The sequence below is a fragment of the Triplophysa rosa genome, linkage group LG12 (assembly GCF_024868665.1).
Source record: "Triplophysa rosa linkage group LG12, Trosa_1v2, whole genome shotgun sequence".
Lineage (NCBI taxonomy): Eukaryota > Metazoa > Chordata > Actinopteri > Cypriniformes > Nemacheilidae > Triplophysa > Triplophysa rosa.
In genome coordinates, this window is record NC_079901.1 from 25,373,133 (window position 1) to 25,392,668 (window position 19,536).

Here is a 19,536-nt window from a genome sequence, read left to right on the forward strand (position 1 = left end):
TTTCCATCTACACGACATCCTTGGGACACATCATATGGGCACACGGCTTCTCAGGAACCTCAGAGTCATATTTGATGAACAGCTGTCCTTCAATGATCACATTGCAAAGACAACGCGGTCATGCCGATATGCCTTATTCTACATGAGAAAGGTTAGACCCTATCTCACTGAGCATGCGGAACAACTCCTTGTCCAGGCCCCGGTCATCTCAAGGTTGGACTACTGCAATGCTCTCCTTGCTGGTCTTCCTGCAAGGCTATCAAACCACTCCAGCTGGTTCAGAACGCAGCAGCACGCCTCATCTTCCAACAGCCCAAAAGGGCTCATGTGACGGCCCTTTTCATCTCCCTCCACTGGCTACCGGTTTAAGCCCGTATCAGATTCAAGTCACTAATGCTTGCCTACAGGACTATTACTGGATCTGCACCGGCATACTTTCACACCCTCCTACACCCCATCAAGATCCCTGCGTTCAGCGAACCAGCGGCATCTTGTGTTGCCTTCTCATAAGGGCAGTAAATCTCTTTCCCGCTCATTCTCATTCACAACTCCTTCCTGGTGTAACATTCTTCCTAACTCAGTCCGGTCAACCACATCTCTCACAACATTCAAAAAACTACTTCAAACCCATATCTTCTGTGAATACTTGACAGACAAATGAAAAAAAAAAAAAACTAACCCTCTCTCTTTCTCTCAACAGGTAGTGGTCTAGCTTTTGTTGAAACCAGTAACTTTATATTAGCATCTATTGCATTATTGCTCCTGTATGACATATCGCTTGTTGCTCCTTAAACTCTTTGTAAGTCGCTTTGGATAAAAGCATCTGCTAAATGACTAAATGTATGTAAATGTAGTCTGACACAAATGATTCTTATACAGCTGCCTACAGATCCACACAAGCACACATATGTGAACATATCAAATATGAGAAGATGAATTTGTGTGCGTGTGTGTGTAATGTGCTCTTTTGGTGTGACTTTGTGTTCTGTGATGTGTGTGCTGATGATGTCTGTGAGTCACACACACTTTAATAATCACATCATGATGTTAATTAACAAAGTTCGGGAGGAGCTGGGGGAGATTATCAGCCCGGCTGATCCACAATCAGCAATCACTGCATCTACCCTATCAGCTCGAGCAAGCTTTCCCATAAATAGACAAGCCGTCTTACCTGCATTATCTCTACAAGTCTTTAACATCCCTCCACCACCCCGGCTCCTCTCCTCTAGCCCGCTTACTCCCACTTTACCCCGGGGGGTGCGCCCTGGATTCAGGCCGGTTCCGAGCTCGGTGCACTTGCCCTGATCGGCGGGGGGGTAGTTCTCCGGGTTCGGCAGGAACTGGCAAGCTCGGGGCCCGCTTCCCGGACAGCACACCAAATACACATACCTTTCTACCATCGCTCTAATGTTATTATCTGCATAGACGAACTCGTGAAACTGCACTCATACACTACAGTCTGCTGTGAGCTAATGACACACACACACTACTGATGTCCCACACAAACACCTGTCAATCATCACATGCTCCACCCCTACAAACTTGTGCCAGTTGTGCACCATGCACATGCAATAAATCCCTACTTTACTGGAACAATCGAAGGACCTTGTGAAGGATTCTGGTTAAAGTGACGTTTCAGCTCAAAATAAAAATTCTGTCATCATTTCTTCATTCTCACGTCATGTCAAACCTGTATCAGTTTCTTCCTTCTTCAGAACACAAAAGAAGAAATTTTGAAGTACGTCGATAATCAAACGACACTGACCCCCATTGACTTCCATTGTGTGAACACAAAACCACTGAGACATTTCTCAAAATATCTTCTTGGGTGTGTGTGTATGTGTGTGTGTGTTGTCATACCTTCTTCAGTCTCCTGACGGCAGGTTTGAGAGGATGATTGAAGGTGACGGTGGATCCGGGGTTCCAGTGGATTTCTGCACATGTCAGCTGAACTTCACCCACCGGCATCTCTCTCAGACCAGAGAAATCCCTGCAGGACACCGTCATCATGAGCGTACACTCATAAATGTCCTCAGGTCTCACCTGAAGGACGAAGACCTGCGGTGGGGTGTCTGGACTGCGTCTGGAGCCGCTCTGCAGTGGTGCGGGGTGGACGGGGGGTAAACAAACCCTCACTGTGTTTCCGCTGGTTTTCTTCAAGCCTCGATAGAGACCCAGGACAGTGAGGGTGAGTCTGCTCTCTGCTGGACTGAAGAACAGTGTGAAGTGAAGAGACGGGGTGGGTTTGAGGGAACTGGAGCCGTAACATGTCGTCTGAACACCGGGAGATGAACGACAGGTCAGTCTGCTGCTTTCTGAACACGTGACGTTCTCTTCAGCCCTGGAGCCTCTGCGGTCCGGCGCTCGGCGAGTCTTTGACACCAGGCTGAATTTGGGAATGATGGGGAGTGAGGAACGACCACGGACGGCAGGTTTAGTGCGTGTGGAGGAGACGGTGGGAGAGCTGAGCCTCCGGAGGGAGAAACGGGATTTCTGAGGACCCTTGACTGCAGAGAGAGAGAGAGGAGGAGACGGAGCGGACAGATCGTCTTCTGAAGGTGTTGAACCGCCGTCCATCACCTCACCATCCAATTCCTCATACTGCTGTTTGATTGGCAGAGTGTTGATGGAGGGGGAGGGGCTTAGACTCACAGTCACGTGATCTGTGGGTAGGGAGGCTAGGGATAGCCCCGCCTCCTTGTCTTTTGAGGGATGGGCCTTTTGGTACCACCAGCAAATGATGCAGCCAATCACCAGACAGAAACAGAGAACAGCCAAACCAACAGCCAATAAGATCTGGAGATGCACTGTTCACACAAACACACAACCATTCACAATATCATTTCAGATGGAAATGATACATAATTATTACACAGCTGGTTGGAATGCTTGATTCTGATTGGCCAGTCGCGACATTTGCAGGTTCGTTATTCCCAGATAACAACCTCTCAAAACTAATAACCCGGACGCAGCAAATCATTTTGACAGTTTTTTTTGACAAACGAAATATAAATATGTCTTTAAATAACATATTTGACATTATATTTACAAATGATTAAACCAAATTGCCTGTTCGTCACGTTTGAACGCCGTTTCTTACCTTAAAACTGAAAGCAAACGGCTTTTCCTCGTGGAAGTTCTGCATTCGGTATTCGATTTTTAACAAATGTATTGTGTTGAAATTGCCATTAATAATAAACACTTTAAAAATATTGTTAATTGTGAGATTATATGAACTAATACCTCTTGATAATAAAAGTGATACCAACACAATATCAAAATGTAATATAATATGGATCTGAATATAATATGCTTTAAGTATAAAAGCATTAGACAAACACAAACACAAAGACTCTGGTCTGTTTCCTGTGTTTCCCTTCTGTCATCATCAGTGATCTTATTAAAGACACGGAGGAAATGACCGCAGATCTGATCTGACTCTCTGTCACTTACAGGAATAATGTCCTTTATTCAGATAAAAGAGACTCAGTAATAACAATGAATTATGACATTACATGAGTCTATACTGGGTGCAGTCTCTTGATAAACAAAGAGCAACACAGTAAAGTATATTTCAGCAGTTCTCTTAAAATCATTAGACTTCTGCTGATATACAGTAGCTATACTATAGTACAGTAAAAATCCATGATTTACTTCCCAATGGTTATCTAAACGTACAGAATACATAAATATGTGATTATATCTCAACTGTGTGTAAAAAATATTCTACATTTCATAATAATGTTTTCACTTACCTTCAACTTCCACATTCATGTTGTTCATAATTATATATTTCATAATACAAGAATTACATACGAGATTACAAAATCTCTCTGCAGTCCTGCTGTCTATAAAGTGTGCTGACACGAGGCTCGCGCGCACTCCTCATCAGACTAAGCAGAGCGTGAACGCGCACGCACATCAATGCGCTTTCCCGCTGATGTGTGATGACACGAGACGAGAACAATCACAGAGACCGTGAGATCTTTGTTCCCTTCACATATCCACACGGACAGCTCGCTTTAAAACCTTAAGATCATTTTCATATACTGAAAGTCGCTTTAAACAGAAGATTAAAATAGTAAATTGAGGCTGTTATTCAGAAAAAAATGCGAACAAACATCTTTGAGATCATCAAAAATATTGAGTTTGCACAAACATTCCGCTAAACAGCATTCAGCTGCATCAGAAAACAGCTGATAAATCTTAACAAAATCTTCAAAAGAGAAAAATATTTTATCCATATTTCCATTTTTATCAAATGTTCACAATTAAGTAAGTTTATGTCAATTTCAGTGATTTAGTTCCAGCAGATATTCTCAATGTTGCAATAATATTTCAGGGTTTTCTAACTGTTTATTTTCTTTGTCTCTAATGAAAATGTTTAGAATATAATTTGTAATATATAAAAAATCTGTTTTGTCCTTCACTTAACATGCTGGCTACAGATCCCGAATGACACCATCTTCCATGTAGTGATGTCATCTTTTGATAAAGCATGAGTAAATTCCTTTAGCTCGTCTGATGTTGGTGTTCTGTCACAGATCACAGGTGGGATTTCCAGAGAACATTCTGATATCACAGCACATGTTGAGAGTGTCCAGTGCAGAAGTGAGAGAGGAGGATCATGCGAGCACGTACCTTCCAGGTGTTTGGTCACGAGCACCTGTATGAGGAGGCCGGTGAAGATGAGGAGCAGAACTCCCTCGATGAGACCCTTACAGAAGAACAGCACTACAGACAGACAGACGTCACCACCGTCCTCCATCCTGAAGCTCAGAATCACAAAAACAATATTACAACTCTTTGTGTTCGAGCTGTGGTGGTCTCTCTCTCTCTCAGCACTGGCAGGGAATTGAAAACTTGTCGAGTTTATTCTGCAGCTCTAGAGTTTTTTATGTGGCACTGATCCATTTTGGCTGCTCTACTGCAGTAAAAGTCCTGCTGTAGGCCTGAAACGCTCACAGAATTAAAGTCTGTGTGTGTGTGTGTGTGTGTGTGTGCGTGTGTGTGTGTGTGTGTGTGTGTGTGTGTGTGTGTGTGTGTGTGTGTGTGTGTGTGTGTGTGTGATCAGACTGCAGTTTTCCTGTTAAACTGGCAAGGTACTGGAATGCAGCATCTTCTCATTTTAATGTGAATGTGCTTCGGAGGATGGGAGTTGAGCGCCTGACAACACAATGCTGTCTGAGAACTGTTAGAAACGCAGAAAATATAAAGCTACATGAAATGAAATAAAAGAGAGGTGCAGAAAGAAGCCAAGACAAGAGAACAGCCACAAGTAAGGGTTGATCAACAAGAGAAGCTGCGGACACGACACGACACGACACGACACAAACATACACAAACAACAACGTGAGAAAATGGCAATAACTAACTGAACCAATCAACCAATAAACACGGATGTGACTAATAGTCTCACTAATTTAGTGCTTAATTGACTTAATTGAGTCCCCTGTGAACCGGAAGTTGCGATCGTTTTTACTTCCGTATTCTGACACATTTCCGAGTGAAAAGGGGCCCGTTTCAGAAAGCAGGTTTAGTGAAAACTCTTGAGTAAATTAACCCTGAAATGAGGGAAACTCTGGGTTTTCCGTTTCAGAATGTGAGGTATGTCAAACCCGAGAAAGGGGGGTAACTCAAGCCCGTTTCTAAAGGAGAGGTCACTTATACTCGAGTCAGTAACCATAGTAACTTACTCTGTGAACCTAACCTGGTCAGGAGCAGGTTTTCTTTGATAAACCCAGAGTTTATTTCCATCTCCTCCCCCTTTTAAAGCGCAAGTGGTGTAACTCATTCATTAATACAGTCATTCATGGCACACATTTTGATCACACAGAGACCATCTCACTGACTTATATGTGCTTTTATAGAGGATTCATGAAGAGGCTGCATTCATTCATTCTTTGATTTCAGGAGAGCAATTTAGGACCCGAGTGGAATTTTGTCATTTCCTGTGCATTTTTATTCAAACTGTACCGTTTTTTTCTTTACATCAGAGCATCATTTTCTATAGACGATGAGAAATGACTTAATAAAGTGTATAAATAAAGTGCATGAATAAAGAAATGAATAAATACAGACATGCATGCAGAAATGAAGCGATAAAACAAACAGGTAATTTTGACGTGAAGCCATTATAACTGAAATCTGTTCAGAGCAGGGTTCGAAGCGGCGATCAGTCTAAAGGGCTCAGCCTACTACATTCGAAATGGAAAAACGACCGTCTGTGACCTGATTTCGAACACAATCTGGTCCAAACGACAATTCCTTTCACTAGTTCGCAGCAGCAAACCAAACAGAACATTGCGGGAAAGTTCGTGTTGGCCGGTAAACACCCTCGAGCCACCATTGGTCCATGGCCATTACGTCATAGGTGGGTGTGTTGTTTGTGTGTCACGTGCGCAGAGACTATTTGGATACGTCATGTAAACCCCGCCTCCAGAAACAAAGGGGCGTTGGATTGTTCGAAAACACTATACCGTCTCTCAACGTTTTCGAGCTTCGTTTTTACCCCAAAACGCAGAACGAAAGCGCAACTCGCCTGGACTATGCCGAGCCCTTAATTCTGCACGAGAGTCTGACGCCCTACAGGTGTCCTATACACCATGACGTCTCACTCGCGTAACTAGAGCACTCATGGCGAGTGAAAACATACGATTTAATTTATTATTTCTGTTTTATTTCTGTTGTTTCATTCATTTAATGATTAATTGGTTTATTTATTGGTACATTTATATATATTACAACATATAAATATATATATATTACAATATATATATTTAAACTTAAGTCATTTTCAGGACATTAGTAAATCCACTGTATACAGAATGGAAAGTGTGCCTCACTCTCAAAAGTGCTTTCTGCCGCCATGTTGCTTTTTTTGGTGCCGTTGCCACGGTGAATCGTAACATCGGAGCTCCATTGATGATGGCTTTTTATAGTCGTGGTGCGCGTGCTTAACCCAGGGTAAGCCTACCCAGAGTAAATTGAACTAACTCAAATCAGCTGTTCCGAAACCAAAAACTCAAAGTTTCTAAGTAAACCAACTCTGAGTTCGAGGTTTAACCTCCTCATTGAAACGGTCCCCTGATGTATAAATATATATACCTGTATCACAATACACACACTGCCTACACTTGCTAAAATAAATGGTTTCCACGTGCCACATTCAGGGACATTCACGTTCATTTTATGTTTGAAAGTTCAGTGTTTGCACACTGCCATTACCTTGAATTGTCTGTGACAATCTTTCCGAGTAGTGCGAACTGCGAACTTGCGAAGCACGCCCGTGGCACGTGCTGCAGAGTGGCGTAGCTCCTCCTCGCTGGACGTCTAGCGAGGAGGAGCTACAAATAAGCTCCACCCATTTGCTCTGCAGCGACAGCGTGTGGCTTCTCTTTATCTGTCAGAAGCAGAAGCAGAAGCAGAAGCAGAAGCGAGTGTTTATATAAGAACACACTGAGATCAAACATTCAACTTTATAAACTCGTATGAAGATGAGTCTGACGTGTGTGTGTGTGCTCTTCATGTGGATTATATGTGTTCACTCGACACGACATCATTATGATGCTCGAGTTATAGACACTGATCGAGGTAAGCCGATATTATTTTTTTAAGTTCATATATTTATCTTTTATTCTCTCAAGTTAATCGTTATATGACGACAGTATTATGTTAAATGATCCAAATGTTGTAGTTTGTAAAATAGGCCAAACTAACAGATTACAGCATCATTATGAACACAAAATAACTCGATTGTTTCACGTTTTACGTTTTATTTGTCACTTATGGAGGAGCAAGATAAGAGAATAAGGAAATGCTGCTTTGTACAACACTTCTCCTATTTTCCTACAGTATGCAATACAATTAAATACACAATAAATGGTAGAATGTTATTTTAATTGAAGAAAAATAAGATTAGGCGAACTGTATCATCTGAAGAATTTACAAGGACAATAAAAAATGTCAATATAGGCTACATACATACATGCATTTAGTTTTAATAATAAAGGTCCTCCCAGACTGTAAGGACACATCATACGAAGTCAATTTATATGTATATGCATAAATGAATATGTATAACGTAGAAAAGCCTATGGATATAAAGAAAATACAGTAGAGTATGTTTATAAGGATATTGTTTCTGTCCGCCTCAGGTGTTATTCGCTATTCTATTGAAAACAGAGGTCATAGAGATTTCATTAAACTGGTCAAGAGCTTCACAAGTGGATCAGTTTGGGTTGCAGATCAAGAGAACCTCTATTCCATTAACACAACAACACAGGTATCTTATATAATACTTATAATGATTCCCACCTGTAGGCTAATTCATCTCACATCTCACATGATGGTTTTCATATACATTATTATGCAAAGACATTACTCGCATAACTGCTGTAAAAGCAAAAAATGATGTGAACAGAATTCTTCGTGTAAAACATTCAAAAGAATGCAAATGAAAAGTAACCCTAGAAATGATATTACAAATATTATTCAAATGAATGTAGGGAACTCTACATGTGATATTTGTCGTGTATATTAGCTAATATCATTTAGTGAGTCAGATACGTGATAAAGTCAAACGGCTCATGTCTGTGTCTGTATGTTTAGGTGAAAGGGCCTCAGATTAAAGATGAATGTGAAGAAAACTCTGTAAGTATCAAGAATCTTATAGAAATTCCGTTTTCTGAACTTTGAAGTTAAAACGAACCAAGGCTGAAAACTTAAGTCACACTACATAAAGAATGATGTGATTTGTAATATCTCAAAGTAAATAAATATATTGAAACAGAGTCACGGATTCACAGAAATTAACCAAAGTCCTTTTATGTAAGTCGTGTCACTCGGTGGCCATTTTTATTTGATTTGATTTTATTGACACTACAACAGACATAACATAAAATTTGGCGGCCATTTTTGCAACTCCTCTGGGCAGTTATTTACGTCATAGGGTCCTATCTCCTTGAACGATGGAAGGTGGATATTTCTAAAATTGCTGGCAAAAATCACAATTACACAGCATATTTGCGATCAGTAATTAAACCTGGTATCGACTGTACTATAACTTTGTTTTGCTAATCTTAAATTGCGCTAAAAATCACTTTTTTTCCTGAGGTCGCTTCAGCTACTGCGCATGCGCATAGGCTGGCAAGCGCCTCACAAGAGCCCCGCCCAAGAAAATCGTCTGTTTTATGGATTGACGATTGGATCTTTTTTCTGGAAGGCGGGGTTTTCTTGGCTAGAGCGGCCATATTGAGCGTTGCATTCCTCGCCGGCTCTCACTTAATCCTTGGTGTTTCGAGTTTTACGAAACCTTTCCCCTAACCCACACCCGAACCCAACTCTAACCATCTAAAATACCTGTGATTGTTAAACTTGCCAAAGAACACAGATGCGTGATGACTCGAAACACTAGGGATTTAGTGAGAGACATTCCTCGCCATTCATTCTAATGGCAGTGACGCATCTTATTAAAGTATTATCTTTAAATGACCTTAATGAACTTAACACATTTGTTCCTGTGTGTCATGATCCAATCACAACCTCTTTAGAAAATTAAAAGCATAAACTCATGACATCAGGGGCGTAGCTACATGGTGGCCACGGCTACCCCTGAATGATGGATGGCCACCTATCTGGCCACCTCTGTTGTGCGAAGCAGTTTTAAGATGTGTGTCGGAGTTTATACGGAGTGCTGCGCAGATCATTTAGCGTATGCACTGAAAGTAACGCGAGAACATTACTCTAGCGTTAATATGATGTCATACGCTGACGCAAACAGTCTGAATGTAGCGCTATAGCTGAACAGCTGCTAACCGCTTCGTGACAGTGTACTGTCTGTGTACCATGGAAGTTCATCGCGAGCAGAAGGATCAGGTCAGTAAAATCAGTCTTGTTTAACTGGATTTCATTAATTAATTACATTTTCGCGAAAGTTTAAGTTGGGGTACTGCGGTGTTTATTTTCTATAAAAAATGCTACCTTACTGCAAATGATAGCTAGCAAATTATTTTAAAATAATGTCAGCACATGAAAGGATTGCAAATCAATTGTTTACTTTACGTTCTTTGTGTACGTTTTTGACCAGCAAACTATGTGTAATGAAGAATTGGTGTAAATTACAGTAGAGGTTATAGAATTTCTGTCTGTAAGGATTTTTTGGTCACCCTAATAAAATCACTGGGTCTCACCTGGCCACCTCTAAAAAAAGTTCTGGCTACGCCCCTGCATGACATTTCTGGGATTAATCACTGTTCATATACATGTATAACATGTGATGTGTTGATTTTCAGATGTGCGAGTACACAATCTCTCTGCTCAGAGACGGGCTGGATGAAAATCTTCTGCTGGTCTGCGGATCCACTGAAGAAAAAACAAAGTGTTATAATCTGGTGTGTGTTGTTTTCTCTGTTTATCATCCGGTGTTCACTACAATGATGCTGATTCATGACGGGTGTTTTATTCTAGAACTCAAGTTATTCTTTAGACGACAACTTCCAGTTTGATTATGGCTTTAACATTCATGAACCTTCATTACTCATCGGTGAGTACTTTGAGAAAAGTGAAGATGAACGCGCAGGCCAAAGAGCGTTCATACATTTGCACGAGTTATCATTTCTTTGATTATAATATGGAGCCGTTGGCTGTTAATGTTTAATGGTGTGTTTTCAATAACCGTGTGATCACGAGGACATCGTGATGTTTTACTGATACTTTAAAAGTCTAGACGGTATGTGAGAGAGCCAAAGGTTCAGGCGTTACAGTCACTGCAAAAAATGACTTTCTTACTTAGTATTTTGGTCTGTGAAAAGTCTTGAATCAAAATGGATTTTCTTGATGAGCAAAAATACCTAAAGAAATTAAGTCTTGTTTTTCGTCAATTAAACTAAATTAAATCACTAAATTAAAGATTGGCAGCTTTTTTGCTTGTTATAAGCACAAATTCACTGAAATGTCATATGTTTTGTCTAAAAACAAGACTTGTTTTCTTAGGTCATTTTGCTCATCAAGAAAATGAAAATGTAGACATTTGTACTGGAATACAAGACAAAAATACTAAGTAAGAAAGTCATGTTTTGCAGTGTGAGGAGGAAATGCTAGAGGAAGTGGAGCACAACCTGAAGAACATCATTCAAATGTGCATTTTTTTGCTTCCTGTGATCATCCAGTAAGTGTTTATGATTATGGGTCATGTGATGTTCTGTCATCGGTCAGGTGATATGCTGTACTTTACCAAATCTAACATGGGACTGTACAGAATAAACCGAAAGGAGATGAAAGATAAAATCTGGCCGTATCACACTGTATCAGGTGAGAAGAAACGAGACGAGACCAACGCAGAACACATGGACACGAACACTCATGTTGTCTCTGTTTTCTCTGGGACGTTTAGAGCAGAAGTACGTGAAGCTGATGGCCAGTAAAGACACCCAGAAGGTTTATTCATTCTTCACAGAGAAACACAGAAGCGTCGGTGGAGACTGTGAATCTGGTCTGTGGATTCCACGCGTGTCTCAGATCTGCACGGTGAGCAGAAGTCGCGCAGACTCCATCATCACTTTCATGGCCTCTGACGTGCTTTAGATCTGTAATCAGACACGCAATGTGGCTAAAAACACCGTCGGATACTGTATGACACAACAGATAAAAGACGGTCTGTCATCATGTGTCATATTAGGTAAGTCACGCCTGTAAGTGTGTTCTCGCCCTACCCTCATTCCCTTAAACGTGTCCCACTAAATCCCACTTTCTCAAGAACACAACCCTGAGCTGCTGACTGTCTGATGAGGAAGTTCACGAGAAAACCAAACAAAACAGAACAAACATCAGCACACAACACTGCAGCAGCCACATTGCCACACCCAGATCTCCCTGACAACTGCGTAGCAACACCTTAGCAACCGAACCTTGCGTTGTTGCGTTAGTGCTGATCGCAACTCTTGAACGGAATATTCAGCGTTTGTATTCAAATGAAACGCGACTGAAAGTAGAAGCTGATGTGTTTCAGAATGACAGAGGAGGATCTAAAGATGTTCTTCAGTTCAGCTGGACGTCTGGGATTAACGGCCGTCTGTACTGCGGGGGGTTGGAGGGAGAACGGCCCTTCACTCGCATCGTCGACGTGGACACTGTGGAAACACACAATGACGTCAAGATTTATGTCCTCTTCAGAAACCTCTGGTAAATGAAACATGAATTCATGCTCGGACGTGTGAGGAACGATTCGTTGAGAGTGTGTGTGTGCGTGTGTGTCCTCATTTAGATAAGAACAGTAAATGTGTGTGCGTGTGTCATATGGCATCACATGATGTTTGGTTAAATCACCATAAACCAGAGTAAACACACTGATCCTGGTGTTTGTGTATGTTAAAGGTTTAGTATCTGTGTGTCATGTGACTGTCTGGCAACATCAGCTGTGTCTCACACGCACGCAGTATAAATGAGAAGTTGCACTGTGTGTGTGTGTTTCTGTACAAAGCTTATGTCCTCACAATGATGGTAAGAGTGTTAATCACGCTACAGCACTGGTTCTTAAACAGGGGGCCCCAAGATGTATCCAGGGGGGCCAGCGATTTTGCGCTGTTTATGAAATATATCAATTTATCATAGATTTTATGCAATCAAACATCAGAGAAATAAGACCACCAGCCAAAAGAATTGATGGTCCAGCATTGTATAACTGAATATGCTTTTGGGTTCATTCAAATTTGAAGTTTAAGTCTTTATATGGGGGGCCACTCTTCACAAAGGGCCCCTAAATCAAAGACGTTTGAGAACCACTGCCCTACAGGCCACCGTACATTGCAGGGTGTCAGTGGTCTCCATCATTCAAATCGATTATTAATCAAACATCTATTATGTTTATTCGATCCACAAAGTATAAAAACCAACTCTGTGTGTGTGTTTCAGGAACACGAGTGCAGTGTGTGTTTATAACATGAGTGAAATCAACAGCGTCTTCAATTCCTCTGAATTCATGAAGATGAAGAACATGAACGCTCCAGAGGGTCATCGGCCTGGACAGGTGACATTTATACCCGACTGTCTTTAATAACAACACTAACGATTGGGAACTGAAAATCAATTTGAATTCTGCAATGGGAATTGAAAGGTTAGAAATCAGATCACATTTAAATTTCAGTACCTCTTATCAGTTCCTGTGTGCACTTTTAGAATTGTGCATGTTTGATGCTGATAACTCAGTTAAAGCCTTTATGAAAATAAACCATATTTGAACTATAGTGACACACATATGTGAAACCAGTCAATGAGCAGGCTAATTGACCACACAGGTTGATATCTAAATGTTTTTCATTTTTTACAACTTTGGACTCGATTAGAATCTGAATCGAGAAAATTTTCAAATGATACCCAAAACAGAACAAACCAATCCATCCCATTTAAACATCAACATGATGTTGATACATCACATCACATCACATCACATCACTACTGTCATTTATGTTCCAACACTACACGCATCCCATAATACCTACTGGTAGACAGGTGGATGCCTGAAATTAGTTAGCTAGCCTGATAAAACTCACCACTGTAGAGGATGTCGTTGTTTCCTGTCTCCATGGTAACATCAGCTTCAGCTCTGATTGGTTGATTTCACTTGAGGATTGTGGGTAGTTCATTAGACATTCTGCATTGAAACAGAAAGTTTTCTGTTTCAATCACATGACAGTGAAGACTGAAGATGTTTCTGTGATGTCTGGTGTTTAGTGTGTTGGTGACAGCACCTGTCTGAGCGCTGATGTCTTGAGGTTTATGAAGGAGGGTCCTGAGGTGAAGGACTGGATCATGCCAGAGACCACCCCTCTGATGTTTCATCATCATCACTACACACACATAAAAGTGCACACAATAAACAAGGCTACTGTACTCTATCTGGCTCTGGGTATGTATCACACGCACACGCACACACACATACACATACACACACACATACACATACACGCACACATACACATACACGCACACATACACGCACACACGCACATACACATACACGCACACATACACATACACACACACACACACATACACACACACATACACATACACGCACACACACACGCACACACACATACATACACGCACGCAAGCACACACACATACACGCGCACACACATACATGCACGCAAGCACATACACGCACACACGCACGCAAGCACACACACATACACGCACACACACATACATGCACGCAAGCACATACACGCACACACGCACGCAAGCACACACACACACGCGCACTCACATACGCGCACACACACACAGACACCTGCTTCAGATACATTGACACGTCAGCCATCTTGGAACAGTCAAATTTCAGTAGTCTGAGTCGCTCACAATAAAAAAACTAAGAGTTTTCTACATTGTTACAACATTGTGCAGCCTCTGGTTTTAAAAAAATGATGAGATTAAAATTCCAGAATAGGCATGGGCCGGTATGAGATTTTGATAGTATGATAACCTTTAGCAAAAGTGTCACGGTTTCATGGTATTGCAATTACAACACTAAAATTAGTTATTTTCAAATGTCTGCGTATACAAACTTTTTACAACTTTTCAGCTGGACACAAATACATTTTTTTAACCAACATTCATAGAACATACTGTATATGTCAGGCAAAAATAAAGCCTTAAAATTAGAATACTCTTTCAAAAATTATTTTTGTCATAGCCTTTGGGGCAGTCGTGGTCTAATGGTTAGAGAGTCGGACTCGTGACCAGAAGGTTGCTGGTTGGATCCTCAGGGCCGGCGGGTAACGACTGAGGTGTCCTTGAGCAAGGCACCTGACCCCTACTTGCTCCCCGGGCGCTGCAGTGATAGCTGCCCACTGCTCCGGGGGTACGTGTGGTCACCACTTGCTGTGCGTGTGGTCACTACTCTCTGGATGGGTTAAATGCAGAGGTCACATTTCGGGTGCGGGTCACCATATCTGACTAATAGGTCACTTTCACTTCACTTTACATGTTAGCCCTAAACATCAAACATTGCATTACATTACATGACTTAATTGTTTATTTTTGTGTAAACAGCTCATACCTTAGAAACGGTATCACAGAACATTTTGACTCTTTCAAACCTCGGTATACCTTGAAACCGGTATCCGGCCTGTGCCTATTCCAGAAGAAATGTAGAAATCGTTGACAGGTGTGTTTTACAGGTTTTTCAAGGATGATTTATAATAATGTTCGTTTCTACATGACAGCACATAACATGTGATATTCAGACATGCGTTGCAGACACACAGTGACCTTGCTCTCGAGTGTTCACGGACCGGCTTTGACTGTTCCTTTATGACAGACGACTTACAGCCCACAGAAGCAGCTGATAATGAGGCTTCTGATACTAACGGTTCATACTTTAGTTTTAATGATGGAGCAGAACGGGATTGACTAGAATTTCACAATGTCTAAAAGTTCAGCGCTTGAGAGATGAGCCTGAGGCACTATCACGTGTTTCACGTGTGTGTTATTTCATCACTGTGGGTTTTGAGCACTTCTAGCAGCAGAGATGTAATCATTGAAGATGTGAAATGTGTAAGAACGGCAGACCCTGATGTCGAGAGCACTTCCTAATGTAGTTACAACATGACTTGACCAATAAACTTCAACATCATCATCCTCATAACCGTAACGCTCACATGAAGAAACTGCCTGTGTGCGTGTGTGTGTTTATAATGCATGAATACAGTTGTGTGTTAGTCAGATGATGTGAGTTACACACAAACATCAGGATTTACACAACACCGTGTGTGTAGAGAACAAAAGACACTTTGTGTGTGTGTGTGTGTGTGTTGTGATCATAGAAACTAAACACAATCACTGTAGAGCGCTCTAATCAATGACTTCTGAGGGTTCACTATATAGACAGCAGACTAGGGCTGATATGAGCACTTTAAAAAATGTGTACGACGTAAATATCACATTTAATGAGAAAGCTGTGATGTTTTCCTCACAGAAAGCGGAGGGGTTCATAAAGTCCTGGAAGATCAGCCCGTCTTCATCATCGCTGAGTTTCGTCCGTTTCCACACGGGACTCACATCAGCAGCATGCTGTTAGACACGTCTGAGGTAACGCAACACAACACAACCTCATTGACACCAGTGCTTTATAACTTCATAATTGTGTATATCTCTTTCACTCTCGTTTAAAAATGAACCATAGTTCTACTATCAGTTTATAAAACCAAAACACCACGATTACTGTCGTTATCGATATGCCAACCATGGTTACTACACTTCTACTCAAATAAAAGCATGGCTCATATTCCTGAATCAATGAAAGTGGAGGAAATTTATTACAAACATTATAAACGAAAACAGGCGATATTCATTGGAAATAAGTTCTGTATATGCCTGATGTGAAGGTGTTGTGTTGTGTTTCTCAGAAGCGTCTGTATGTGAGTTCTGGTAAGGAGGTGATTCACATTGACCTGCAGATGTGTCATGTGTATGGAGATGACTGTGATGGGTGTGTTTTATCCCGAGACCCTTACTGTGATTGGAACGGTTCTCGGTGTGCCCCCGTCTCACAGTAAGATCTCTCTCTCTCTCTGACACCTCATGTGTTTAAAGCAACACTTCACTCACAAATGATCCCCATTGACTTCCCCACAGTCCTTTTGATTCCTACTATGAAAAGTCAAGGGGACGGTTTTTTGGATGATCCAGCGGCCTGTATACGTTTACATCATACACATGAATAACCCCAAAACCAATGATGCAGAAACCACGCACAGCTCAACCCATCTCTTCTAGAGAAACACACTGACCACAAGACTCTAATTCTAGACACACTATCACACATTACTTCAATTACTAGAGAAGAGACAACTCTACACACGCATGCACCCACACACTAACACTTATAAACTAGTAAAAACCACCACCCACCCAGCCACCCACACATACACACACACACACACACACCCACACACACACACACACACATATATAGACACACACACACGCACGCACACCCAGCCACCCACACATACACACAGCACACACACACACACACACACAGCACATATATAGACACACACACACGCACGCACACCAGCCACCGCACACATACTCACACACACCACACACACCAACACACACACACAACATTATAGACAACACCACACGCACGCACACCCAGCCACCCACACATAATCACACACACACACACACACCACACCACCACACCACCCTCACACACACACACACACAAGCACACACACACACACACACCACACACTTAGCAACACACACACACACACATAGACAAAAACCAACACACACCCCACATCAACCACATATACTAGTAGGCAACACACAACACACCAGCACACTAGCCCACCAACATACGTAACACACACACCACACCCCCACACACACACATATACTGTAGACACACACACACACACACGCACGCACACCTAGCCACCCACACATACACTCTCACACACACACACACACACACACACACACGCACGCACACATAGACACACACACACGCACGCACACGTTTTGGATATTGCCATCTTTGTGGGGACATTTTGTCCCCATACCGTAGGGTTTACCCTCCCCCCCCACACACATGTCTGGTTTATTATCTCCGTGGGGACAGTCCATAGGCGTAATGAGTTCTATACTGTACTGTATATTCTATCCCCTATCCCTAACCCTATCCCTAAACCTAAAGATCATAGAACACTTTCTGCATTTTTAGATTTAAAACAAATATTGTTCTGTACAATTTATAAGCTTTTTTCCCCCACCGGTATATAAAAACATGAACACACACACACACTTTGGCTATCACTTGAGTTCAAGTGTGTGTTAACTGTAAGTGTAATGCACAAACACAAGTCACAGATTCACTTCTATTCATGAAGGTGTGATCTCATCTCTTTTCACAGGAACTCAGTCCAGCACCCAGCGTTTTCTGGTGAGTTTAGATTATTTCATGTGTCAGAGCGAGTTAGTTTGGCGGATTAAAATATTTGCTCAATGAATACATGTAAATGCATCGTTACCCAACTCACTCAAGATCTGGCTTTGGGATATTCACAGTTTTTGCCTGTGATCCAAAAACATAAATCCAGTTTGGGCCGTTTAATTGTCCTGTTGTGTTGAAATGATCTTTGAAGCTTCTCAAAAGCAACACATGAGACAAACTGTGTGTCTGACGGAACTGTGTCACACCACAGCTATCAGCCGCCATCACAACAGATAAAAGTTTCTAAAGGAAGTCCATGACTGACTCGCAATGAATGAAATGACACACCGATTGCATCTTTCATATCTATTGATTTGTCACGTGTGTGTTTGTCAGATTTACCTAAAGTGGCTCAATCTAAGACTAAACCAGACGGCGGAGCGCCGGTGTCCATCGTCCCGCCCTCCTCCAGATATTACCTGCTCTGCCCGACCATTTCACGTCACGCCTCGTACCACTGGTACCACGGTAACACCCGTCTGGAGTGTGTTCAGAGCCGTCACGGCTGTTTGCATCTCATTGAGAGTATGAATGAAACTCACGAAGGTTCATACAGGTGTGAATCTACAGAAGGCGATTATCACAGAAACATCAGCAGATATGAGCTCAGGATGAACGCATCACCAACACTTACTGTCAACACCGCGCTTTTACCATGTTTCTTACTTCTGCTTACTCGCCTGCTCTCATAGAGACATCCCACCCTTCCCTTGCACCCATTAACAAACGAATAATCCGGTAATAATCGCACATGTGTACAGTTGATCCAACGTGCAATAGGAGGCTGAAGAACATCATTCGGTCATACGAATATTTGTCATGATGTAACAGGATGAGGAGTTTTGGCACTTCTGTCATTTATTTTTACGATCAGTGTTTTCTGTCGTTTACATAATTCATAACTTTTGATGTAATATCAGAATAACCTCTACTTTCAGAACGCAGATTGTCAAACATGAAATCATTCTGTCGTTTTAAATGTACAGTGTGCTAAGGGATTGAATTGAAAGTGGTATTTATTTTCTTTGTGCGAGTGAAAAATCTATATCTAAATGTGCAATAAGAACTTCACCACTGTGACTACTTGTGCTATACACATTTCATTATAAGAGCAGATATTTTTCTATTTTATATGGCTGTTATCATGCATTTTGTATTTATTGCACCGTGAACAAGTGTTAAATGTTTGGAATATTTGATGTAACAAACGTAGGAGTAAAATCCAACACACGCACACTTCCACCCAAGTGCTCTGGAAATGAACTTGTGACCCCTCACTTCCTCTTTCTTTCTAAAGGTCATGAGCTTTTAGGAAAAGTGTGATCAATGATCAGGAAATCATTAGTCATTTTTATTTTCCATGTGTCTAAATAAAAATGTTTCGCAAACTGCTTATTTATTTGTTGGATATCAATTTAAAAGTTCATGATCTGCTGTTTTTATGAAGTAGAGGTCATTTTGTCAGCTCTTGTTAAATGAAGTCTAAAAAGTTTGTCAATAAACATATTGCATTATAGTTTTCGTACACT

General features: G+C 41.5%; 2 protein-coding genes across 4 annotated transcripts in view; one reads left to right on the forward strand and one right to left on the reverse strand.

The window, feature by feature from the left end:
- LOC130562887 (synaptotagmin-2) overlaps positions 1–4,824 on the reverse strand; it is a 7,366-nt gene extending 2,542 nt beyond the window's left edge. The window contains exons 1-2 of one of the 2 annotated variants that reach the window (XM_057348197.1): positions 4,642–4,824; positions 1,861–2,807 (exon numbers count right to left, since the gene is read on the reverse strand). In XM_057348197.1, the coding sequence (XP_057204180.1) occupies positions 1,861–2,807; positions 4,642–4,768 (1,074 nt within the window). In that variant the 5' untranslated portion in view covers positions 4,769–4,824. Of the gene's footprint in view, positions 1–1,860; positions 2,808–3,755 lie in introns of both variants that reach the window. The other variant, XM_057348198.1, reaches the window with a different exon arrangement.
- Positions 4,825–7,415: 2,591 nt separating this feature from the next.
- On the forward strand, positions 7,416–19,402 carry LOC130563012 (semaphorin-7A). 2 transcript variants are annotated; one of them, XM_057348406.1, is made up of 14 exons: positions 7,416–7,593; positions 8,157–8,284; positions 8,611–8,652; positions 10,293–10,391; positions 10,468–10,543; positions 11,215–11,310; positions 11,393–11,526; positions 12,008–12,180; positions 12,910–13,024; positions 13,729–13,903; positions 15,977–16,089; positions 16,407–16,552; positions 17,928–17,956; positions 18,344–19,402. In XM_057348406.1, the coding sequence occupies exons 1-14, from the start codon at positions 7,491–7,493 to the stop codon at positions 18,697–18,699; spliced, it is 1,785 nt and encodes a 594-aa protein (XP_057204389.1). In that variant the 5' UTR covers positions 7,416–7,490; the 3' UTR covers positions 18,700–19,402. The 2 variants fall into 2 exon arrangements, with proteins under 2 accessions (XP_057204389.1, XP_057204390.1); XM_057348407.1 differs by having other exon boundaries at positions 16,410–16,552.
- Positions 19,403–19,536: the final 134 nt, after the last annotated feature.